We start from the raw sequence: 27,011 nt of genomic DNA, 5'->3' as shown, positions 1-27,011 counted from the left end.
CTACCAGTCCTGCTGTCCCTTCTCACAAGGACCAGTTGGTTTGTTATTGTATTTGATGAGAACCTACTGATGGCGGTGTAGCCTGGCACTGGGGGCTCGTCTGGCACCTTCGCCAAAAACACCATTTCCTTCCCCACCTCTGTAGTGTTTACCATGGCAAATGAATGGCTTTTTCAATTAAAACATTATTATTTTAGAGAAAACCCCATTTATTTCATCCAAATAACTTTGGAAAACTCCTTTGATTTAAAAATAATATTAATAAGTTTATTTGGCAATGAATCGCATACATGAAATGCAGATAATAAAAAAACACATACAGTGAGACCTCTCATTAACGGACGTTAATTAGCTGTGTTTGTGGTGTTTATGCTGTGTTTTTGGTGTTTTGGAGTGGTTTTTGGGTGGCATAGTGATTGCACACACTAAACAACAGCACCAAAAACACAGCGAAAACACCGCAAACACAGCTAATTAACGACCGTTAATGAGAGGTCTCACTGTAGCTCGAAATAACAATTACAATTGCCGAGGATAAAACAGAAAAGCATTTTTCAAAACTTGCTTGGATGAAGTAAGGGGGAATTCTTCAATAACACATTCATTGCATAAGAAATTGTGCAATTTTTACCATCAAAGGAGGTGTGGGAGCAAAATGTGTTTGTCATTAAGAACTTCAAGATACCTTTGTCCATCAGAGCAAATACCAAAACTGTTTTTGGTAGAAATTTTTTAAAAGCACACTTGCATGATATAGCAATATGAAATTAATTTTTAATTTTGTAAATTATGATACATCAACATAATATACATTTTTCTTGGTGGAAATCAATAACAGAAAAAGTTGCTAAAAGCAATACTTAAACAAACATAGCCACTCCGACAGCTTGAGACACAGTTTTTGTTTTGGTAGATGAGGAGGTCCACTACCTACCAACCTTTGTCTACCTTTGTCCGATTTCATCTTGACCGATTCAGCTAATTTGTCTCTTCTCACCTAATCTGCATTTAGTAATGTGGTACCTATAATTTTAGAGGACATCAGGGTCATTATTGTCATCTTTGATCTCCAAATCTATCAAAACAAAGATAGCATCTCAAGGAGTTGCCGTGGCTCTGTTTGTTAGTGAATTGCTTTTGGCAACATTTTCTGTTATTGATTCCTGCGAAGAAAAATGTATATTACGTTGATATGTTGTAATTTACAAAACTGGTATTTATGCTGTAAGTGTGCACTTCTAAAAAAAAGTTGTTTTTTATGGAAAGTGATATAATGAAGTTACAGTCGAACCTCGAAAGCCCGGACTAATTGGGAGGAAGGGTGGTCCGGTCTTGCCAAACATCCGGTCATCGAAAATATCGCCCTAACAACCGTAGATTTTCATAGTGGTATACGTATAGGTAATGTATGATATGGCATAGAAACACATAAGAATGATACTCTAACACTGTAATAATAATGCTATAATACTAATCATTCTGTAATAACTGTAATATAGGCATGTAAATGTACTGTATATACAGTGTACTGTACTGTATTTTTTATTATGTACACTGTAAATATCGGGAGGTATGCACGTGGGACAGTGGTGGCGGCCAGGGTTGCCGCGTTTTTCTATACTGCTGTGTAGAATGGGAGTGTTGCCATACCGGGGCATACATTTTTCTCGGGCGTGTGCAGACTTAAATAGCAAGATATACTTGTCAAACTTTGACAAAATGGTGGTTCTAGTTTTTTTATACTTGAATGTATATACGGCCCCCATGCCCTAACATATTCAGTAAGATATAATTTTTTTTTATTTTTTTTTTATCACTAAAAGAAAGCTGAAACTAGCATTGAATTTTTCTACACGGTAAAAACGTATCTTTTTGGGTATAATATTTCATAAGTAACACAATTACCAATAAAAGTCATATTTTGATGTACCATTTATTATTTGATAACTAGCTCTATGATTTTTAAACAAAAGTTTGAGTTTTTGAATGTTTTTAACAGCCCGCTGATATGTAGAAAAAAATTCCTCATGTCCTTGTGCAGTTGCCACATGCTATTTTACTACGGTTTGGTACAAAATTCTACGAAACGACAGCCCTGGTGGTGGCTTGACTGGGCTGGGTTTGAGTACACGTGTACGGCCGTCGCTGCCACCTACCAGACAAATAGGGAACTTTGCTTGAAAAGTCCGCCCTTTGTTCACTTCGACCAGTCATACGAGGGTCCGGGCTTTCGAGGTTCGACTGAACTTTCATTAGAAAATTGCTACAAATAGTTTCAATGGTTGTGGCAGAATGAGGGATTCAGATGAACGGTAGATTCAGGCACTTGCTGGCTAGCTTGGCCCAACGGCTGCTTGAGACACCATCTTTGTTTTAATAGATGCAGAAGATGACGAAATTAAAATATGGTAAATTTGTCTACTCCTACCTAACCGTGTTGGTCTTACCTGGTTGAGTAGATGGGCTGAGTTGACCCTACACCATTCAGGCATCATAATGGAGGGTGAGGTCATGTTTACTAAAGCATAGAACTTTCTACACATGTATAATGCATAACATATCACAAATCATAGTATATTGTCTTGCTAAATTGTGGCTATAGTTGTATATTTTGCATGCAGGAAAGTATAGTTTTAATGTATTAAGGACGTGGTTCTCAACCCAATATGTACCTTAGATATATTGATGACATTTTCATAGATATTGAAGGAGAGGAACAACTAGAATGCCTGAAAAACAAAATGGAAGAAAACTCATGCCTTAGTTTCACTGTAGAGAGGAGTGTTGATAACAAAATCCCTTTTTTAGATGTGTGGGTTGATGGCTCAGAAGATGCATTCATCACTAGCGTCTATAGAAAGGAAGATGCCTGAATGGCTCAAGTGAATGCCCTTCCAAATATAAAATTAGCGTGATACGTGCTTATGTCACAAGAGCCTTTAAAATTTCTTCCAATTGGCTCCTTCTCCACCAAGAACTAAATAGAGTAAAACAAATTCTAACTAATAATGAATACACTATGACAGACATTGACAAAGAGACTAAAATTAATTTGGAAAAAGCCAGTAGCAACAATATCAAGGTAGATAATAAGGTGAATAAATAGAATATCTTTTACCAAAATACAATGTCCACTCCTTATAAAACATGAAAAAATACTGAACTGTAAGCCCAAAAAACAAGAGGATAAACTGAATCTAATTATTTATTACTGAAATCCTAGAACTTCATCTCTTGTTATGAAATATAATATAACTGCCACTAGAGACAAATTAAAACAAAACCGCATTGTGTGTAAATACTCATGCAATTTTAATAAAGATGGTGTGCTTTGCAACGAAGAGTACATAGGCCACACAATGCAAACATTATCACAAAGGCTGACATTTCACATGCAAAACGGTGCTATCAAAAATCACATCACAAAAACACATAACACTATCATATCACGAGACCAACTAAATGTAATCACAGTCATAATTTCAAAGACCAATGGTAAAAGAAAACTGAAATGTCTGGAGGCAATTTTTATAAGAAACCATATGCCAAACATTAACATCCAGCAAAACACGTGCGGACATTTGGAACTTTTCGGGGCACCCTACATCATGCCACAAAAATGGCGTGTCTGGTAACACTCTTGAACCACCATCTCTCCAAGTATTACATCTTTGGAATATTTTGTATTTATAAGCATGTACAGTACGTAGCTTTGAAAATAAAATTTACCAGAAGATGCCAAAGGTATAGGCAAAATGTCGTAATGTTCTAGCTTTCATATCCACAATGGACTTGATCGGAAATATTATTTATCATTTACCAAGTTCTAAGAAGAGAATAATTAGAAGAATCGAAAGTGTTAAGAAAAAGATCACGAATGCTGAGTATGCTGTGATATTTAATAGAAAATGTCTCAATGAAAACCTGCTCCCTAAATTCACTAATATATATACAGTACTACCTCTCATTAACGGACGTTAATTAGCTGTGTTTTCAGTGTTTTTGGTGCTGTTGTTTAGTGCTGTGCAATCACTATGCCACCCAAAAACCACTCCAAATCAACGGATTATTCACATCAATGGGGACCGTTACCCCCCTTTTAGTACGTTAATGAGAGGTAGTACTGTGTTATATATATATATATATATAAATATATATATATATATATATATATATATATATATATATATATATATGTATATATATATATATATATATATATATATATATATATATATATATATATATATATACTGTACACACACACACACACACACAACACTGGCACTTCTCAGGTAGGTTTCATTAGGTGTGGTTGCAGGTGGCTCTTATTAATTGCTTGTAGTTGGTTGTTAGTTTCTGTTGTCCAAAGTCGGTGCTTGCAATGGATTTAGTATTGATTTTTCCTGACATATCTTTGAAATGTGGACCGAGTCATACAAGTGAAGTGCAATGCCTAGATTTTTAGGGTACTTTTCCAGTGGAAGGATTTGGCCATTTGATTTTACTTTTTTCATGGTTGTCTGGTGTGAGCAATGTCACTGTTGATTTGTGGGGTGAAGCTTTCATTTTTATTATCTTTGAGCTTTGAAAATCGAGGCAATTAATGTCATAGTTGGAGAACTGGCATAGGCATATAGCCAACTGGCAAAGTAGAAGCATATATATTGTATATTTACAGAACTCATTAGCCACTGCAGTATATCTGACTCAGACATAAAATGCGACAGGAATATACAGAATAATTTGGCCAAGAAAGGGATCATTTATCTCTCTAACCATGCCACTTATGGTGTCACTACATAGGATGTTTAGGTCCTAAATCTAGAATGTATAATGTTTGGGAGAAAGATGGCATGAAAAAGAATCCAGGGGGTGTGGCAATAAGTGTCATCACTTAAGAAATTTAAGCCTGGTGTATGGGGGGCTTGGTTTGCAAGTCTTGTGTCTGAAGTTGGGATGGAGGAGCTCTGGAAGAGGTGATCCTGTGGGACAAATGTCAGTGGCAGAGTCTTTGCTGCCTGTCTTTAAAGCCTGTCAACACCTCACCTCTATCCAGAGATGTGTGGCTGACATTCAGTTTCTAGGTTAGGCTCAAGATCTCTTGAACCTTGACTATTGCTTGTACCTTTTCACATAAGGAGGGCTTACTACCTCCAACTGTTTCCCTCCAACCTTGGAGAAGCTGATGAAAAAGAGAGTACCATACTACAACTGACATTAATCAAGTTTCTTCTTGGAGGGATGAATGGGAATGCTTAAGAACTGTTGCTAGCTACTGGGTTTCCAGTTAGTGAAACTTGAGGGAATGATTATTACTGGAAGCACTTTGTGGAATGTAGTATGAAGACAAGCTGACAACCCATGTGGAAGTTGTTGGCAAGACATCCAACCTCATAAGGATTGTGAGCTCCTCTAGATAAACAGGGTGTAGACGGTGCATATTCATCTCTACCGCTATTCAAGAAGTCTTGGTCGCACATACCAGGCAACCATGATAGATGAAAATCATTCAAGCTAGTGATCATAGAGGGTCTTCAAAATCTGTTTCCATAGTTTTAATCAGGAATATGGGATTTTGTAATATATGTGACTTTAATAATAATAATTAATTATTGCTTCCAAGTTTTACTAACTGGAAACCATTGGATAGCATAATGTGAATGATTTTTCTTGTATAATAATTGTTGCCACAAGTTTCACTGACTGCACAGTGGCTGACAGTGGTCCTTGGGCTTTTCCATATATCTCTGGTGGTGATGGTGGGGGGGGGATTGTCTGTGTTGTAATAGTGTGGGACTGTTTCTGTCATTGGCTTGTAGTAGTAGGAGGGGAATGGTCACCAATTGTCAAATTATGTAGAAAGGTCAAAGTTTATGGATATCTTGTTCAAGTCCAGAGCACATTCAGACGGAAGTGGTGATGTTGACAGGTTTCAAGGCAGATGGAAGGGAGCTTGTTCTCTGACAGTTGTCTTGAAAGTTAAGGACTTGCCAGGGAAAATCAAGAAGAAAATATACTAAGAACATTAGTAAGAATGGGCTTTAGTCAGCAGAAAAAAAAATAATTACAGTGTACAGACAATGTTTGAGAATTGGCCTGGCAATGATGGCATGCTGTAATCACAACCAAACAGTTATGAATGAATTATGTTTGAGTAGTGACAAATATATATGATCGTCTGCTGTGATGATTGTGACCTTATTGCAAAATGTAACTTTTAGAAAGGTAGTTGATCAATGTTTCTGTTGCCCTAGGCCTCTTGCAGCATACCTATAGATCTTGAATAACCAGCCCATAAGTCACTGGACTTGCCCAGAAGTCTATTACGGAAAAGATATTGTGTTATCTGGATAAAGTTAGAGTGGAGTAATGTAGGATTAGATCTTCAGTGTGGTGATTGTATAGGTTTCCTTTGTAGTATTTGAAATGTCGAGGAGCTATTGTTCTGTGGTAGGGTGTGGAAATTTATGTTTTGCACTAGTACTAGAATAGCATCTTCCTCCAATGAAACTGTAGCTATATATATATAAACATAGGTATCCTTGCCAAAAAGGTGTGAGTTAGGTAACTTCATGAGAGCAGAGCATAGTAACAATTGGTTTTGACTTAACTATGGTACTGTTGGGGAATGTAGATTTTCATGCATAAGTGATATAGGTGAAGGAGTTTCATTGAAAACTGCAGTGCCATTCTCAAGATATTTGTCAGATAGTATGGTACTGTTTTCTAGCCACATATTTGTAGCCTTCTATTAACGTTGGAGGTTTGCCAGTTGTCCTCTGCAACAGTGTTGCATAACCTTAGCTGGCAAGTGGAGCAGGGAGTATTGTCAGAAGAGAGAGGCATTGTATATACATATCTTGTTACATTTTTAAAACGGATTATATAATAGCATCCAGAGGTCCAGTAATGCAAGAGTACTGTACAGGTTTTTCAGCAAAACCACCCTATCCCCACTCTGTCACTGATTTATATATATACATACATCTTTTTCAACCACATATCACTTTTAATTCCATACCATCGCAAACGAGACTGAGAGTCGCTTGAAGGAGGCATCCTTTGGAAATTGAAACGTGGATGAGCCGAGGATTCGAACCCAGCTAACCCGTAACAAAGTTACATTGACGTAAACCAATATCTCTCTTGATAGCGTATTGGTTTACGTCAATGTAACTTTGTTACGGGTTAGCTGGGTCCGAATCCTCGGCTCGTCCATGTTTCAATTTCCAACGGATGCCTCCTTCAAGCGACTCTGTCTCGTTTGCGATGGTATGGATTAAAAGTGATATGTGGTTGAAAAAGATATTAATTGATCACTGGGAACCATTCAGTGTGTATGTATATGCATACATATACCAAAGGCTTTTTCCCCTGTACAAGAAGGGGTAGCCAAAAAGAAAAAGGCATAGAAACCACTCCCACCCATTCCATTCCCTACATATTCCACTCCCCTCCACCCTCCTTCCTCCCTCTTATGTTGGCACCTGGATGACGGGTCATCTCTGTATCCTGTCCACTGCCCTGGGTCAGAAGCAGCGTCGCAAGACACAGCACATCCACAGCAAGGCCGCTTCATCATATCGGCGACCCCCCTCTCTGTCCCCTCATGCAGAAAAGGAGATGGTTAGAAATCCCTTCGGGCTGCGTCAATTTTTTTTTTTTTTTTATATATAATATATATATATATATATAATATATATATATATCTGTATATAAAATCATATATATATATATATATATATATATATATATATATATATATATATATGATGCACATTTATCAACCACAATTTACTTTAATCCTAAGCCATCAACATCAAGAAACTCGAGGAGGCATACATGCAGAAACTGAAATGTGGAACAGAAAAAGGACTTGAACCTGCGCTAGCACGTGACAAGGGATAGTGACGTGATGTCATGTGCTAGTGCAGGTTCAAGTCCTTGGCTGTACCTCGTTTCAGTTTCTGCATGTATGCCTCCTCGGGTTTCTTGATGTTAACGGCTTAGAATTATAGGGACCCATTCAATGTTGTACATACATGTATGTATGTGTATATATATAATATATATATATATATATATATATATATTTTATTCCTTTTTACAGGAGCAAACATTTTAGAAAAAAAGATTTGATTATTTATTTGTTTATTTTTGTCTTGGAAATAGAAAACATTAAAAAAAGGGCTTTTTGTTCAAAACCAGACTGATGTCAATCAATCAGTTGATGTCTTGAGCATCGCTAAGATATTAATATTCAAGCTGCCAACATCATCTCTAAATTAAACATAATTTTGACCTACTACAACCAATTATTACAGCTGTTTGGACTACTACTGCTGGTGCTGTATGTAGCTTCACATGTAGTTGTGGTGCGATATCGTCGAAAAGAAAATAACGACATTCTTCTTCAACATCAGGATGATGATGAGGCAACAGTTGACCGCATTGCGTAAGTATTGAATTCTGTTTTTCAAAAGAATGTATTGATTGTTGGTCTAGAGATCTTGGGGCTGCACCTAAATATGGTGGTGAGGGTATTGACAGGTTTTAAAGGTTGGTGGCTGTGACAGGGAAATGATTATGATGTATATCTACATGACCATCACTGGTATGTATCCATCATTGGTCCCAGTAATAGACTTCAGTTTGGAAAAATATATTTCTTGTGAAAGTTAGTTATGAGCTCTGTTAAACATTGTTCTTCATAAATTTTTAAAAAGTATTTTTTGGGGGTAACTAGATGTAATGGTTTATCATATACTGAAGAATATTCCTTGATAGGTACTGGGTTATCAAAGTAGATAAATTTTAGAAATTGTGTTAGTGTAGTATATATATAAACTCAACACATCCTACCCAAGCAACAAGTACATATATGTCAATAGACTGATATTTTGTAGGATGTGTATTAAACTTATGTGTGCTGACTGTGCTAAAGAATACTTAGGTAAGGTTTTGTAAGTTTATTAGATACATTATACCATGGATCTATTGATACAAGGTGTTCCAATTGTACAGACTATGGCTGTGTACCTTCAGCCTCTCAGTGTCACTGGGGGCGGTCCTCTTGCTACCCATCAGTATCCTCAGCAACGAAGTCCTGACACTCTACCGGGACTCATGGTACATCAAATGGCTCAATCTCTCCCTCATTCAAGGTAAGTATCACCTTTTCAGAGTCTGTCTCTCTTTCTTGCTCTCTCTTGCTGGCTTTATACCTTGCACTCGCTCTCTCTTGTTCTCTTTTGTTTTCTGCCTCTTGCTCTCTTTCTTTCTCTTCCTCTTGCTCTCTTCCTTTCTCTTCCTCTTGCTCTCTTTCATTCTCTCCTTGTTCTTTCCTTCTCTCCCTCTTGCTCTTTCTTTCTTTCTTTCCCACTTGCTCTCTTTCTTTCCCCCCTCTTGCTCTTTCTCCTCCTCTTGCTTTCTTTCCTTCTGTCTCTATCTCTCTTTTATATGCTTTTTTCCATACTCACCAGATTTTCAGTGCTATACCATATGGAGATATATATTTTGTAAGACCTACATTATACTAGTTCCATGACTTCAAATTATTTAATTGAATTTCAGGGCTGTGGAATATCATCTTCCTGTTTTCAAACGTTTCTTTATTCGTCGGCCTTCCATTTGCATATCTCTTCACTGAGTCAGAAGGCTTCCCTGGCTCTAAAAAGGTAAGATTGTTACTATATCTTTTGGTATATCCCTTGTTCACTACAAGGCTATGCTTGAACTCTTGAATGATGGACATTACTGCAAGTGTGCAGTTGTGACTTCCTCCTTACATGGGAGGTGGCCAGCCAAGGTGACCTACCCTTCACCCATCCCACACCTGTTTGCTTTCCCTTGAATCTTTGCCCCATGTGGACAAATGGCCATCCCTGCCCTGCATACTGCCTGGTCCAAAAGCAATAGAGCAAGAAACAACTCCATAGCAGGCCTAACGGTCAAAGCTGGTTTGGCTCTATTGCTTCATTACATGGTATTCCTCATCCACTCCCAAGTAATGAGAGAAGACCAGGAGAAATCCCTTTGGGTCATGTCAGTTTAGTGTCTATTAACATTTATTCTCTACTCAGACCTATCCCTTCCTCTTTCTCTAACCTGCTCAACAGAGATTACCCTTTTACCCAAGACCCCTTTCACCCCATCCAGTCTCATTTTAGATAAGATAATGCATTGTAAATTGGTTCGTTATTGCCTCAAGTTTCACTAACTTGGAAACCCACAGCCCTACAGTGGCTGCCAGTGGTCTTCAAAACCTCCCACAGATTTTTCTGGGAAGATACATTGGACTTTTGACTGTTTTGTATCAGTGTAGGATTAGTTCTATATTACTGGCTGAAAGTTAAAGAGAGAGGAGACCCATCACCAGTTGTCAGCTCTCCATGTGTAGAAAAGTGTAAGAAATACAGCTGAAGTTGATTGAAAGATCTTGGTTCGAGTCCAGCGAGCAAGTGTTGACCCCTCAAGACTGCACCTCCTGAAGGAAGTTAGGGGTTGACAGGTTTTGAGAATGGGCAGCTTCTCTGTCCATTTTGCATTGGTATCTGTAATGTAATCCTAGCATATTTCTGATTTTGAGCAGTTTTATGTTAGTTTCCACTTCTTTCAGTATTATACAACACCAATTTAAAAGGCAATTTATAAGTGTAACATTGTCATTGCAGGGACTGAAAGCACGGATATTGGAGACGGTGGTGGTGCTGTCCCTCCTGGTGGTACTGGTGTTTGGTGTCGCCTTTATCATATCAGCATTACTAGGTTACTACGAGGAAGAGGGTATCTATCAGATCATAGGTGAGTATGGGTGAATAATGTAGATTATAGTTGTGTGTGTATGGGTGCTTGCATACATGTGTACACATGAATGTGTGTGTGTTTGTGTTTTTCTGTCTTCATACATACAAATACCAAAATGCCTTTTCCCACCTTATAAGAATGGTGGCAGATTTGAAGCATGCACCCATTCATTGATCTTCCCATCTTACCAACTTGCGGATGAAGGGTCATCCCTGTCACACTGCTCAGGTCAAAGGTAATGCAGCAAGGGACATCACTTCTACAGTCCAACAGCTGGAGCTGGTTTACCCCCACTGCTATATGGCAATGGCAGTCAACTCCCCCCCCCCCCACACACACACATCAAGTCAAAATGAGGACAAATCAAATTGTGTGTGTGTAATGGGTTTGGAAAGACTCAAAATCAGTATTACATCTTAGTATCCAGGAGTATTGTGTGCATTGCAGATATAGCAAGTATCCTCTTTATGTTTACAAATTGAGCCAAGTATAATATAAGCTTGCCAAGTTTATAACTTGCACCTGCTTTCTAATTCTTTTAGGGGCTGATTTTCACTCTTGCACAACTCTTCCTCAGTTTCTACTAGTCTTGGCAGATGTCTTGATTGATACAGGTAGATGGTGTGATCATGAATGATGTGTGTAAACTTATAGCTATGGTAGGATATGTGGAGATTATTATTATTATAATTATTTTATTTTATTATTTTTTCTTGTCCCTGAAATAGCATTACCTATTAGTTTGTGTTTTTAACATTGCAGAAGTATGGGGCAGTTTTTATTTGCCCTTCCTCTACTCGCTCATCTCCTGTCTGGGAGTGCTGATGTTACTATGTGAGTATCATTTGTATATTTTGTCATTAATTCATCTTTTGACATTTTGTATGTTATTAATATTTGAGGAAGCTCACTGGCTGAGCGGGTTAGGGCATTGTTACTTGCGGCGAAGGTAAGGTGAGGGCGGTTCAAATCCTGCCACCAGCGAAGTTGAACCAAGGGCATGGTTCATTAAATTCCACGCTACAAAGCCCTCTGTGAGGGGCACCATCCAAGCCTCCCGATAGGGGGGAGTGTGTGACGTTGAGCCATATCATCATAATTAATATTTGATTCGTTATGATATAAAATGAAAAAGCAAGGGGCACATACAGTTAAATGAAATTATTTGCATCAGCTAGAATGAAATGTGTATAAAAAGGGGTTTATCATTGTATGATCAAATTCCGTCCTAGCTGAAGGAGTACCACATAGTTAATGAAATCATCAAGCATTATATATACGTGTAATGGGGTGTTGACCTCACAGTTGTATGCCATCAATACTGTAAGGATAGGCACACCCCTATAGACCAGAGCCACAGCTGTTGTCTTTGTCAGATACTGATCTTCACTCCAAGAGTAATTCATCATCAATCATTATCTATTGTCAATCATCAATTGGGAACATACCCCAGGGGCCACAATGCCATTGTATGTGTTGCCTTTGTTAGAGATGCTGTTTCTCTTGCTAAGCCACAATTTTTAGTCTTCCTCAGTTTTACTCCATCCATTTCTGCCTTCTATACACTGCTAGTCTGTCCTCTTGCAGGACTTTTAGTAATGATGATTATTATTATTATTATTTTTTTTTTTTTTTTTTCAGTAAGTACTCCAGTTGGCTTTGCTCACCTCTTCACTGCAGTCGGGAGGTTAATGGTAAAGCCAGGGTTTTTACGGGACCTGACGGAGGAGTATCATGCAGCCCTAATGCAGGAGGAAGCCTTATGTCGTCAACTCACCCAACCCCAAACTCCTCATGCACGGTCCATCGCACGCACTAGGTCTCAAACTAAAAAATTCCAGGTCGTATTGCTTCAATACCACAATGCAAGAGGACTTAGGGAAAAACTAGGTGAGTATAATGGGCTGTGTAAGAGGGTTTGATTAAAATTTAAATTAAATTAAGCAAATTGGAAGTGAGTATTAAGGGAGAAAGACTAGAGGAAGTAGATAGCTTTAAATACTTGGGGGGAAGAGGGGAGTAGAGATGTAGTGTAGATTGGGAGAGGGAAGTGAATACCTTGGAGGATTAAAAAGTGAAATGAGAAATAGATATTTAGGAATGGATGCTAGGAAGAGATTGTATGAAGGGGTGATTGTGCTGACATCACTGTGTGGGGCAGAGACCTGGAACATAAGAGAGGAAGAGTTTAAATGTGTTTGACATGAAATGCTTGAGAAGTATGGTAGGGGTTACCAGGCTGGATAGAATGAGAAATGAGGTGAGGAGGAGAGCGGGGCTGGAAAGGGAGTTGGGAAAAATGACTGATGAAAGAGTATTGGGATGGTTTGGATACGTGAAAAGAATGAGTGGAGAAAGATTAGTAAAAGGGGTGTAGGGGCAGTGTTGGAGTGGGTGACCAGGGGTGGGATGGATGGGTATGGTAAAAGGGGCATTGGGAAAGAGGGGGATGTTTGTTGAGGAAGGAGGGAAGAAGATAGGGGTGAATGGAGAATGGTTGTGTGGGTGATATTGTGATGCATGGTTGGGGGTGGGGGATGAGGAAGTATGTGTGAATGGTATTTTAGTGCAGCCTGAGGGGATTTCTTCCCATTTTCTCTCTCTGTTGAGGGGACAGGGGGTGGTTGCCGATTAAATGAACTGGCCTTGCTGTGGATGTGTTGCGTCTTGCTACATTGTTTCTGACCCAGGGTAGTGGGCGAGATGCAGTGATGACCAGTCATCCAGGAGGAGCCAAGAAAACAGGGAGGGAGGGATGGTGAATGGGAGTGGAGTATGTGAGATGAAATGGGTGGGAGTAGATTTATGCCTTTGAGTTTGGGTACCTCCCTCGTAAGGGAGAAAAAGGCCTTGGTATATGTAATTATGATTGTGTGTGTGTGTGTGTGTATATGTATATATATATATATATATACACACACAAGCCGTGGGCTTCGCCCTCCCAAGAACGCGAAGAACACGAAGAAGAATGCGAGGAAGAAGAACGCGAGGAAGAAGAAGAAGAAGAAGATCGCGAAGGAGAAGAAGAAGAATACCACCTGACCCCAACTTACCCAAGCGCTTTTTCAAGAATATTTTTAGGAAAAAGTGTCACCGTAATACCACCTGTCCCCGACTTCCACAGCGTTTTTTAGAAGAATGTTTTTATTTAGACTTAGATATATATATATATTGTGTGTGTGTGTATATATATATATATATATATATATATGTACATACTGTATATCATTCCCACCCATTCCATCCCTAAATACACTCCACTCCCCTCCACCCTCCCTCTTACCTTAGCACCTCCTGGATGACGGGTCATCCCTGCACCTTGTCCACTGCCCTGGATCAGAAGCAGTGTTGCAAGACACAGCACATCCACAGCAAGGCCGCTTCATTAAATAGGTGAACCCCCCCCCTCTCCGTCCCCCCACATTGCATAAAAGGAGAAGACGGGGAGAAAACCCTTCGGACTGCGTCAAATTTTGCTCACACATACAATCTCACCCCCCATCCCCCCACTCATTCCACTGCATGCATCACAACATCATCCATATACAACCATACTCCATTCACCCCTGTCTTCTGTCCTCTGCCGTCCTTCCTCAACAGAATTCCCCTCATGTTCACTCCCTCCACATCTGCCTTCCATACCTCTTTTACTAGTCTTTCTTCACTCATTCTTTCCATGGATCCAAGCCATCCTAATACTCTTTCATCAACCCTATCTCCCAACTCCCTTTCTGCGTAGAGCTGATGGCCAGGGGTAGATGCTGCTGTTTGGCCCCCAACTCTTGGGGTTGGGGGGTGGTCCCACGACGTGAACTGCTGAAATGAGAAGGAGTACAAGAAGAAGCTGAGAGAGGAGTAGGAGGGAGTCAAGGATATAGTTTGAACAAGGAGTGAAGGAGAAATGGGGATGGTTCAAGGAGTTACAAGGTGTGCAGAGATGGTGTGTGGAACAAGGAGGACGGGAGGAAACAGAAGGAAAGGTAGTGAATCGTGGGATGAGGAAGCAACAATCCCAACATCGCACCGCCCAATCACACTTCTCTGCACCCCCTCTAAAGTCATTGAACGCCTAATACTTAAACTTGTCACACCATATATTCCCCTTGCTGACTCACAACACGGTTTTAGGCCACTACACTCCACAAACACTCTTCTGACAAACCTCACACAAAGAATTTTAGATGGCATCAATTCAGATAGGCCCCACCACAGAACACTTCTTATAACATTGGACATTAGTAAAGCTTTTGATGCTATCCCCCGCCACAACCTAACAAATAAAATATATAACACAGACATGCACAATAACACCAAAAGATGGCTGGCCAATTATCTGGCAGGCAGGAATGCTCATGTGTCATATAATGGCCAATCATCGCACATCAGAAACATTAAGAACGGAGTACCACAGGGCTCGGTTCTATCCCCCACATTATTTAATCTATACATGCATGACTTACCCACGCCAGACACCTCAGAAATACAAATCTCTTCCTACGCAGATGACATAACAATCACATGCACACATCGTAACACAGACAAAGCTGCAGAAATAATCCAGCCTTACCTTGACACACTCAACACATGGTTCATCACAAACAGACTCAAAATAGCTCCAACCAAATCTACAGCAACACTTCTCACCAACTGGACAAAAGAACACAAATACATACCTCATCTCTACATCAACAACACTCTAATACCACACACAAACACACCGAAAATTCTTGGTGTAACATACGATACATCCATGTCTTTCAAACAACACCTCACAGACATAAAAAACAAATGCACACCTAGACTTAACGCACTTAAGTCAATCACTGGAACAACATTTGGACAAAACAAAGAAACTAATATAACAATATACAAACAATGCATACGCTCAGTGATGAATTATGCGAGTCCTGCATGGGCTCCTAATCTCAGTGAGACACACCACAACACCCTTCAAATCATACAAAACAAAGCCCTAAAAACAATTACAGGCTGCACAAATACATCACCTACAGACCATTTACACCATGAAACAAAAGTCCTCAAAGTCAAGGACCACCTCGACATGAGAGGCACACAAACACTTGCTGCAGCCACCACAAACACATCACACCCGCTACACTACATAGCAGAACACCCACACACACCAAGAAACATTAAAACTACACCCAAAGACCTTTATTACACACAGATACTCTCTTCTCTTCCTCCACAACCACCAAATACCAGCCTCCGGAAACATATTCATAATCTTATCACTCACCGCTCCATTAACACACTGAAAGACAACACACTGCTGCATGCCAGACCCCCTGATATCCACCCTTCTGAATCTTCTCTCCCACGTAGGGACAGAGTCCACTTGGCCAGACTGCGATGCGGTCACCACCCAGCACTTCTAAGCTACCAGAAGAGGCTGGACGACCGTGTTGTGAACAGCTGCCCAGGATGTAACACTTCACCCCATACCATACAACACATAATGGAAGACTGCATTATACACAATCATGCACGCAAACAACACAACATACACTCTATAAAGGATTTGTGGGAAAACCCAGTTTCGGCTGTGGCCTTCCTTGGGGAGACGGGACTGCTCGGACAGACAGTCTAGGGAACGACAACAACAACAACTCCCTTTCTACCCCTGTTCTCCACCCCACCTCCTCATTTCTCACTCTATCTAGCCTAGTAACCCCCATCATACTTCTCAGACACCTCATCTCAAACACATAGGTTTGGGTCTTTTAATGTGCATGGATATGGTATAGATGAGAGTAAAAGAGAAGAGATAGGCAGTATGCTTGTGAGAAGAAAGCTGGATGTGTTGGCATTGAGTGAAACTAAGTTGAGAGGGAGGGGCGAGTGTGGGTTTGGTAATGTAGTTGGGAGGTTCTCAGGAGTGAAGAGAGAATGAGGGAGAGAAGAGGTGGCTATACTAGTAAGTGAAGAGATAGGTAAATGTGTAGTGGAGTGGAAGGAGGTTTCTTCAAGGTTAATGCAGATGAAGGTGAAACTGGAAAGGGAGATGTGGGTTTTTGTAAGTACATATGAGCCTGGTAATGAGTAGAGTATTGAAGAAAGGCTTTTTGGATGCATTTAAATGAGTGCATAGAGGGATTAGGGAGAAATGTCAGTGTAGTAGTATTGGGAGACCTTAATGCTAGGGTAGGAAATGAACCAATAGATGGAGTGGTTGGGAAGTGCGGAGTTGTAGGAAAAAATTGTAGTGGAGAGTTGATGATGGAGATGTGTCTAGAGAGATGACGATAGCAAATACAGTGTTTAGGAAGATAGTCAACCATAAGTACACATGGGAGAGGGTGACACATAGTGTTAATGGACTATATAGTGGTAACCAGGAGTATAATAGGAAGCGTTAAGAATGTACATGTTCAAAGGGGAGAGAGTGTGGGAATATCTGATAATTTTTTGGTGGAAGGTAAGATGAGAGTTGAGAATAGATGAAGAAAGAGGAAAAGGACAGAAGGTAGGGAAGTGCTTAGAGTGAACTGCTTAAATGAGAAGGAGTACAAGAAGAAGCTGAGAGAGGAGTAGGAGGGAGTCAAGGATATAGTTTGAACAAGGAGTGAAGGAGAAATGGGGATGGTTCAAGGAGTTACAAGGTGTGCAGAGATGGTGTGTGGAACAAGGAGGACGGGAGGAAACAGAAGGAAAGGTAGTGAATCGTGGGATGAGGAAGCAAAGAAGGTTGTAGAAGAGAAGAAGTGAGGTTTCACAGATTGGTTACAAAATAGGATGAGAGAATCATATAAGAGGTACAAAGAAAAGAGAGAAGTAAAGCATAAGATAAGGGAGGCAAAGAGGAGAGCAGATGTGAAATGGTTTAAGAGTATGACAGAAATTTTTTAAAGTAATAAGAAATATTTTGGAAAGATTAAAAGAGAAAGAGGAGGCGAATCAAGTAGAGAAGACAAGATAAAAGCTGCAGATGGAGGGATGATAATGGATGAGAAGGCAGTGAGAGGAAGATGGGGAGAGTATTTTAAGGAGTTGCTAAATTTGAAGGAGGAAAGGGAGGGAAAGGTAGTTGCAGTGGGAAGTACTAAGAAAATGACTGTAATGAGTGAAAAAAAATGGAGGAGAAATAAGGAAAGATGAAGTGAAGGCAGTTGTTAAGGGGATGAGAGCAGGTAAGGCAACTGGGTTGGATGGGTGTCATGTAGAATGTCTGAAAAAAGGAGGTATAGTGATGGTGGACTTGCTGGTGAGGTTATTTAATGTTTGTTTAAGAGAGGGTAGAGTACTGGAGGAGTGCCTGTATAGTTCTGCTTCACAAGGGAAAGGGGGACAAGTGGGAGTGTTGAAGTTTCAGAGGGATCAGCTTGTTGAGTGTAGTTGGGAAGGCTTATGGGAGTGCCTTGATTGAGAGGATTAGGAGAGGAAGAGAGGGAGTAATTGGTGAGGAACAGTGTGGGTTTAGGACAGGTAGGGTTGCATAGGTCAGATTATTGTGGTAAAACCTATGTGAGAAAGCTATAGGAAAAGCTAAGGATTTTTTTGGCTTGTATGGATCTGGAAAAGGCTTATGACAGGGTAGACATGAAGGCATTATGGGAGGTATTGCAGATATACGGGATAGGAGGAAAGATTTTAAGAAAAAGAAAAAGGCATAAAATCATTCCCATCCATTCCATCCCTGAATACACTCCACACCCCTCCACCCTCCCTCTTATCTTAGCACCTCCTGAATGACGGGTCATCCCTGCACCTTGTCCACTGCCCTGGGTCAGAAGCAGTGTCGCAAGACACAGCACATCCACAGCAAGGCCGCTTCATTAAATCGGCGACCCCCCCCTCTGCGTCCCCCTATATATATATATAATATGTGTGTGTGTATATATATGTATATTAATGGGGTAAAATGGGCATTGAGCAAGAGGGGGATGTCTGTTGAGGAAGGAAGGGAGAAGGCAGAAGTTAAGGGAGAGTGGAGAATGGCTGTGTATGGATGATGCTCTGATGCATGGAAGGGAGTGGGTGGGGGTAGGGGGATGTAGGGAATAGTTATGTGTGAATGATATTTTGATGCAGCCCAGAGGGAATTTTCCCCCATCTTCACTGTTACTGCATGAGGGGACGGAGAGGGGAGGGGGTCGCCAATTAAATTAAGTGGCCTTGCTGCAGATGTGCTGTATCTTGCTGCATTGCATCTGATCCAGGGCAATGGGCGAGATGCAGAGATGACCTATCATCCAGGAGGAGCTGAGGTGAGAGGGAGGGAGGGGTGATGAATGGGGGTGGAATGGTTGAGAGTGAAATTATATCTTTCGACTTTGGCCACCTACCTTGTAAGGGGGAAAAAGCCCTTGGTATGTATGTATGTACAATTTACATACTTTTTTGTTCTTATTCTTCATTAAAGAGTGTAATGAGGAATAGACATTTGGGAATGGATGCTAAGAGGAGACTGTATGAAGGAGTGATTGTACCAACAGCACTGTATGGGGCAGAAACATGGAACATAAGAGAAGAAGAGAGAAGGAGTATGAATGTGTTTGAGATGAGGTGTCTGAGAAGTATGATGGGGGTTACTAGGCTAGATAGAGTGAGAAATGAGGAGGTGAGGAGGAGAACGGGGGTGGAAAGGGAGCTGGGAGATGGGTTGATGAAAGAATATTAGGATGGTTTGGACACATGGAAAGAATGAGTGAAGAAAGACTAGTAAAAGAGGTGTGGAAGGCAGATGTGGATGGAGTGAACATGAGGGGGCATCCTAGGATGAGGTGGATGGATGGGGTGAAGGGGGCTTTGGGGAAGAGGGGAATGTCTGTTGAGGAAGGACGGGAGAGGACAGAAGACAGGGGTGAATGGAGAGTGGTTGTATATGGATGATGATGTGATAGCATGAGGTGGAATGGGCGGGTGGATGGGGGGTGAGGTAGTATGTGTGAGCAAAATTTGACGCAGCCCAAAGGGATTTCTCCCCGTCCTCTCATTTTATGCAATGGGGGGACGGAGAGTGGGGGGGTCGCCGATTTAATGAAGCGGCCTTGCTGTGGATGTGCTGTGTCTTGCGACACTGCTTCTGACCCAGGGCAGTGGACAAGGTGCAGGGATGACCCGTCATTCAGGAGGTGCTAAGATAAGAGGGAGGGTGGAGGGGTGTGGAGTGTATTCAGGGATGGAATGGGTGGGAATGATTTTATGCCTTTTTCTTTTTGGCTACCCCCCTTGTAAGGGGGAAAAAGCCTTGGTATATGTATGTATGTATTCTTCATATGAATAAAAGTTTTTTATTTTCCAAAAAAGGTTTTTAGTTTTAGTTTGTCTATAAAACTGCATACATACATACATATACCAAGGCCTTTTCACCCCTACAAGGGAGGTAGCCAAAACAAAAAAGGCATCAAATCATTACCACCCATTCCATCCCTAAATACACTCCACTCCCCTTCACCCTCCCTCCCATCTTAGCACATCCTGGATGACGGGTCATCCCTGCACCTTGTCCACTGCCCTGGGTCAGAGGCAGTGTTGCAAGGCACAGCACATCCACAGCAGGCCGCTTCATTAAATCGGTGACTCCCCCTTCTCCGTTCCCCCATGCATAAAAGGAGAAGATGGGGAGAAATCCATTCGGGCTGTGTCAAATTTTGCTCACACATACTACCTCACCCCCACCCCCCCACCCAGAATCTGCATACATAATACACTTTGAAAAGAAATACCTTTTTGATTTGCTATTACATATATACACCAAGGGCTTTTTCCCCTTACAAGAGAGGTAGCTAAACACAAGGCATAAGTACACTCTCACCCATTTCATCTCCACTCACACTGCTCCCAATACCCCTCCCTCCTTCTCTCCCTCCACAAAATTCATCAGGGTCTATAAACCCATGCTATGGTATTGACCGAGTAGTTATATTTGTAGTGTAAACTGTAGGGAATATAGAGGTACCCCTACAGCCCAGAGACCTAATGTATTCATTTGTATCTCCACACAGAGGATTTTTTTTTTTCTTCTTCTTCTTCTTCTTCTTTCTTTCTTCTTTCCTTCTTTTTCTTTTTCCTAAATCCTTTCCAACATAGATTTAATGTTGGGACAAAACCAGTGAATATTCAATCTATTGTTTTGTAGCTATGTGCATGGTTGGATTTGTTATACATTCAGGAACTTTTGTAGTTGTTATATGAAAATGAATTGTCCTTTACAGAACAAAGAAAGAAGGCCAGTGTATTTCAACGGACACTTGCCTATCCATTGGCTTTGCTGCTACTGCTTGTTCTGACAGGAACAGCTGTGGTTATTGTTGGGCTTAATACATTGCAGCTGCTGGTGGGTATAAAGGCACTACCACTAGCATCAGCCCCAGCTATATTAGGGGAGGCACAGCAGGGCAAGGTAATTCTCTAATTTATATGTTTTGTTTCATAAAAGGGGAAGAAAAAGAAGTCTGTGACTATGAGTCGTATAGTTTTGTTAACTACATCCTTCACATGGACCCATGATAGGTATAGTCACTCAAAAAAGTATCAGTAAGAAATTGTACAGAAATGGACATAAGTAAATGCTAAACTCCACATTGTTCAAGAGACTTGGAAACTGTTGGTACACCTGTGTATCAGTGTGCCAGTGTTTCTCATAGCTTTGTAGATTATAAATGTGCATCTTCATTTGAGCAGCATTCAGTGAAGACATCTAAAATATTAAAATGATATTTCAGTTTATATATTACACACGTTATATTACTTGGAAGAAACGACCTGTTAAATGCTATGGAGCTGTGGAGTGTTTTGTTATAGCTCGAATGGCTGCCCCTCTGGGAGGACATGAGCTGAATGGCCTACCAGCTCTGGCGATTGGCCTTCAAGCCAAAAATGTCATAAATCAATCAACCTATGGGTGGGCAAGGGTTGAGAAAGGGAGTGACAGGTAGGGCCATGTAGACAGGAGAGCCTGTAGTGTTGTCTAGGCTGAAAACATGTTGTGGTGTGGCAATATCTATTGTATATGCTCTGGTGTGTGTGTGTGATTTCAGTAACAATAAAATATTAAAAATTCTTGCCCGTGCAAATATAATTACTTTCAATCTTGTCACATCTTCACGCAATAAATGCTTATTCTACACCACGTATTCTAACGGGGGGGAAAAGGTAGGGCGCAACTCTGTCATGACTACTAACTGTACAGGAACATCTGTTCTGTTGTTTCACTCATCTCCCACGAACACCTAAAACCACCAACCGATACTTTTTTGAGTGACTGCTGTTTGTGGTGGTCCTGCAACATGAAGAGCAGAGATGGTGATTTTCACAAACTATCAACCCTCTCACCTCTGTCAGGAGCCACAGCCTTAACCCCTTCAATACGGGCCAAAATCTCGCGGGCAGCATTAGCTGCCAGACGTGTGATGTTGCGTCATAATACTCGCATTATGAAAAATAAAGTCACCACTGTATTGCTTGTTCTCTTTCACTCGTGAATTTTGATAACCATAGAAAATATGATGGAGCCAGTTTACAGAGTATGGGGGCCACACAGGTACAACTACAATATATATAATCAAGATGCCGACATCGGCATCCTCACATACCCACTTGCTCCTCATGACGCCTACGTAGGCATCATCGTATCGAAGGGGTTAAGGGGTTGCTCCTCAGTCTCTAGGCAGGATGTGAGATCTCTCAGTCAATTTCAGCTTTATTTCTTACATCTTTTTACAAAAAGTCAAGGCTGTATGACAACATCATAGTGTAGAGGTTAATTGAGAAAGCTGATTTCTTCAACATGACTTGCCCTAAACTGTAGAAGTGTTTGAATAGCAAAGAGAGTACAAATTGGGGTGTAACAATCTAATGTTGATACTTTTACCTTGCAGAGAATTGTGCTGCTATCTGTGCTGGGGCCCATGGGAGCAATGTTAGAAGTTATACTGATCCTATATTTGATTGCTGCTTCAATACTCGGATTCTATTCTCTTCCACTCTTCTCCACCATTCGTCCGAGGCAACGAGATACTCCCATGGTTCATGTCATTTCTAACTGTGTTGTGGTTTTAGTATTATCTTCAGCCCTGCCTCTGCTCTCCAGAACTCTTGGTGAGAACCTAATAGATACTAAGATCTGATAATGAATAGTGACCAAGAAGTGTTTGGGGATTGAATATGAGTAGTGGTTCTGGTTCTAAGAAATATCAGATTGGCCTTCTGCCATGGTAGCTTTGGACTTGTGGTATATCATTTCATACAGGATGTATGAATCATATGTTTTATATCTTTACATTTTGGTCATGATTACTGGAAGGCACTGGAAGATACCTCCAATATATATATTTTTGGGGGGTGGCTGATGATATAGAAGAGTGAAATGTGGGGAGGGTGTATGTTTTGGCAGAAAGGAGCTTTTTGGGATATTTATATATAGATATCAATTATTGTCTCAAGTCTTGTTGACTGGAAGGTGTGTATGTTTTGGCAGAAAGGAGCTTTTTGGGATATTTATATATGGATATCAATTATTGTCTCAAGTCTTGTTGACTGGAAACTTGGATCGCCATGGCAGCAGTTGGCAAAATGGGTCTTCCCTCAGATTTGTGGGAAGAAACTTTGAACTAATTCAGTGCATATTTACCTAGTTGTATATATATTTGTGTTTTGTGTGATGAATGAGGAGAATGGAGGAGAAATAAGGAAGGATGAGGTGAAGGCAGTTGTTAAGATGATGAAAGCAGGTAAGGCACCTGGTCTGGATGGATGCCATGCGGAATGTCTGAAAAAGGGAGGTACAGTGATGGTGGACTGGTTGGTGAGGTTATTTAATGTTTGTTGGAGAGAGGGTAGAGTGCCGGAGGACTGGAGGAGTGCCTGTATAGTTCCTCTTTACAAGGGAAAAGGGGACAAGTGTGAATGTAGTAGTTTCAGAGGGATTAGCTTGTTGAGTGTAGTGGGGAAGGCTTATGGGAGGATCTTGGTTGAGAGGATTAGGAGAGGAACAGAAGGAGTAATTGGTGAGGAACAGTGTGGATTTAGGACAGGTAGAGGTTGTGTAGATCAGATCTTTGTGGTAAGACAGATATGTGAGAAAGCTATAGGAAAGGGGAAGGATGTTTTTTGGGCTTTATGGATCTGGAAAAGGCTTATGATAGAGTAGACAGGAGGGCACTGTGGGAAGTTATGCAGATATACGGGATAGGAGGAAAGCTTTTGGGAGCTGTCAAGAGTTTTTATGAGAATAGTAGAGCTTGTGTCAGGATTGGAAATGGAGAGAGTGAGTGGTTCGAGGTAAAGGTGGGACTTCGTCAAGGATGCGTTATGTCGCCCTGGCTGTTCAACTTATACATGGATGGGGTGGTGCGAGAGGTAAATGCAAGGGTAGTGGGCAAGGGATTGGAGATGGTTAAAGAAAATGGAGAAAAGTGGGAGGTGAGCCAGCTGTTGTTTGCGGACGACACTGCGCTTGTGGCAGGATCGGAGGAGGGATTGAGGAAGTTGGTGGCAGAGTTTGGGAGAGTATGTGATAGAAGAAAGCTAAAGATAAATGTGGGTAAAAGTAAGGTGATGAGATGTACAAGGGGTGAAAGTGGCAGTAGACTGGAAGTGAGCATTAAGGGAGAGCGACTGGAGGAAGTGGATAGTTTTAGATACTTGGGTGCAAATGTGGGAGGGAAAGGTGGAGTGAAAGTGGAGGTAGAATGTAGATTGAGAGAAGCGAGTAAATGCCTTGGTGGATTAAAGAGTGTAATGAGGAATAGACATTTGGGAATGGATGCTAAGAGGAGACTGTATGAAGGAGTGATTGTGCCAACAGCACTGTATGGGGCAGAAACATGGAACATAAGAGAAGAAGAGAGAAGGAGTTTGAATGTGTTTGAGATGAGGTGTCTGAGAAGTATGATGGGGGTTACTAGGCTAGATAGAGTGAGAAATGAGGAGGTGAGGAGATAGGGTTGATGAAAAAATATTAGGATGGTTTGGACACATGGAAAGAATGAGTGAAGAAAGACTAGTAAAAGAGGTGTGGAAGGCAGATGTGGAGGGAGTGAACATGAGGGGACGTCCTAGGATGAGGTGGATGGATGGGGTGAAGGGGGCTTTGTGGAAGAGGGGAATGTCTGTTGAGGAAGGATGGGAGAGGACAGAAGACAGGGGTGAATGGAGAATGGTTGTATATGGATGATGTTGTGATAGCATGAGGTGGAATGGGCGGGTGGATGGGGGGTGAGGTAGTATGTGTGAGCAAAATTTGACGCAGCCCAAAGGGATTTCTCCCCGTCCTCTCATTTTATGCAATGGGGGGACGGAGAGGGGGGGGTCGCCGATTCAATGAAGCGGCCTTGCTGTGGATGTGCTGTGTCTTGCGACACTGCTTCTGACCCAGGGCAGTGGCCAGGGTGCAGGGATGGCCTGTCATTCAGGAGGTGCTAAGATAAGAGGGAGGGTGGAGGGGTGTGGAGTGTATTCAGGGATGGAATGGGTGGGAATGATTTTATGCCTTTTTCTTTTTGGCTACCCCCCTTGTAAGGGGGAAAAAGCCTTGGTATATGTATGTATGTGTGTGTTTTGGGAGATATTGACTGCATAAGTTTTATAAAGTCATTACTGTAGTGATTTTTTGTGACTCCTTTGTGGACTATAGTCATGCAGCATACTTCTATGATTGAAGTCTATTCTCTACTCAAAGAGAAATTCAAATTACCAGGAACTTCCACTATTCCTCTTTTCCTTTACCCTTCTTAAATCATAGCTTTACCATCCCTGTCATTGCCTCTTCATTTTTCCTTTGCACCCTGTGGTTGACAATACTTTCACTACACTGTTCCCTTGCATGTCATGAAAGGTGACAAAATGGGGCAGAACAAAGGTACTAGATACCATGTCTTTTCATATACTTCCACATAGCCAGGGGAGAAAGTTTATGCATTTGTATGCACATATTTCATCATCTTAACTTGTTTATTTTTCTCTCCCTCCCCCCCCAGGAATCACTAACTTCGATCTTCTTGGTGATTTTGGCCGAATCAGTTGGTTAGGCAACTTCTGGATTGTTTTGGGTTACAATGTCCTGTTTGCTACAGCAGCAGCTTGGTGTCTTGTCAAAAAATTTACAGCAACCATTCGTCATGAGATTTATATCAGGTTTGCACTTGCACTTTTTTCATATATTTGCCACCCATTATGTATGTATGTATGTCACCCTGTTCCTTGCCACATTAATAAGGATAAAAGTAGTTTCGAAGGTTATATTCAACAAAAAAATATTCTTCACTTCCACAGATTCAAGTTACTGGCCATGGCTCTAATCAAGAGAGATTCTTTCAAGCTTCCAGCGCAAGTCATGAATGGAGGAATGATCACTGGAGCAAATATTAAAGAAGAATAACAAGGAAAAAAAGATGAAATGTACAGATTAGAGCCCAGAAGGAAAAGGGAAGATGGAACTTCCAAGATGGTTTAATGTAATAGTAATACCCTCTTACCAGTGGAGCACATTTACTTTTAGTTGTACTTACATATCACTATACAGATGGTCACTTGTGAGCAGTGGTGCATAGGATGCTCTTGGATGTTACAATAGCATTAATCTACAAATAAGTTTGCAGTGAGTTTTTAGTAACAAAATACAATACAAACATTTTCTTCTCTTCTTCATCATCTTACTTTTCTTCTTCTTCGTTATCTTCATCATCATCTTCAAAAGTGTAGTTGAGCAGGTAGCAGAGAACCACAGTGTTAGGTAATGATTATACTTCTTATGTTAAGAAGCTATTTAGTCATGAGAAAGGAGGTATAAGGAAACACAAAGTTACTATATTGATAACATGCTCAACCTTACAGTTTCTTACTCATTTTTGCAGAATGGAGTTGTGTTTATATATTTATTACTTTGTAGGTGGGCATGCTAACCATTTTAATGTTGCTGGATAAGTGGACATCTTTTGATTATTTAAGTTCTTTTGTGTTTATGCTTGAATTTTGTGTAGTCCAGTGAAGTTGATGCAATAAGAATTTGTTTATGTTAAGAATAAGTGATGTAAAGCCAGGGATGAGTATAGGAAATTTTTCTTCAGTTGTAACAAATTTGTTGCAGTTATAGAGGAGAAAGGTACGACTTATCCCTTTCATTACTTTGATCCTCAGTATAGATTATGTTGTGGCAAATATCGGTTAACCCATTCAACTCCGATGACAAGATGTCTTGTCATTTGGTCAAATAAAACAAAAAATCATAAAACACCAAA

General features: G+C 40.8%; 1 protein-coding gene across 2 annotated transcripts in view; it reads left to right on the top strand.

Moving 5' to 3' along the window:
* lili (LMBR1-like protein lilipod) overlaps positions 1 to 27,011 on the top strand; it is a 27,844-nt gene extending 833 nt beyond the window's left edge. Inside the window, exons 2-12 of one of the 2 annotated variants that reach the window (XM_076185300.1) lie at positions 8,328 to 8,458; positions 9,028 to 9,167; positions 9,577 to 9,680; positions 10,677 to 10,806; positions 11,352 to 11,423; positions 11,572 to 11,643; positions 12,451 to 12,699; positions 20,988 to 21,175; positions 22,653 to 22,872; positions 25,752 to 25,908; positions 26,047 to 27,011. In XM_076185300.1, coding sequence (XP_076041415.1) covers positions 8,328 to 8,458; positions 9,028 to 9,167; positions 9,577 to 9,680; positions 10,677 to 10,806; positions 11,352 to 11,423; positions 11,572 to 11,643; positions 12,451 to 12,699; positions 20,988 to 21,175; positions 22,653 to 22,872; positions 25,752 to 25,908; positions 26,047 to 26,152 — 1,569 coding nt within the window. In that variant the 3' untranslated portion in view covers positions 26,153 to 27,011. The remainder of the gene's footprint in view (positions 1 to 8,327; positions 8,459 to 9,027; positions 9,168 to 9,576; positions 9,681 to 10,676; positions 10,807 to 11,351; positions 11,424 to 11,571; positions 11,644 to 12,450; positions 12,700 to 20,987; positions 21,176 to 22,652; positions 22,873 to 25,751; positions 25,909 to 26,046) is intronic. The other variant, XM_076185301.1, reaches the window with a different exon arrangement.

This window comes from Oratosquilla oratoria, chromosome 5 (assembly GCF_046742065.1).
Source record: "Oratosquilla oratoria isolate Oo_2021 chromosome 5, ASM4674206v1, whole genome shotgun sequence".
Classification (NCBI taxonomy): Eukaryota; Metazoa; Arthropoda; class Malacostraca; order Stomatopoda; family Squillidae; genus Oratosquilla; species Oratosquilla oratoria.
The sequence above is the reverse complement of the archived record's forward strand: the minus strand, read 5'-3'. Positions and strand labels throughout refer to the sequence as shown.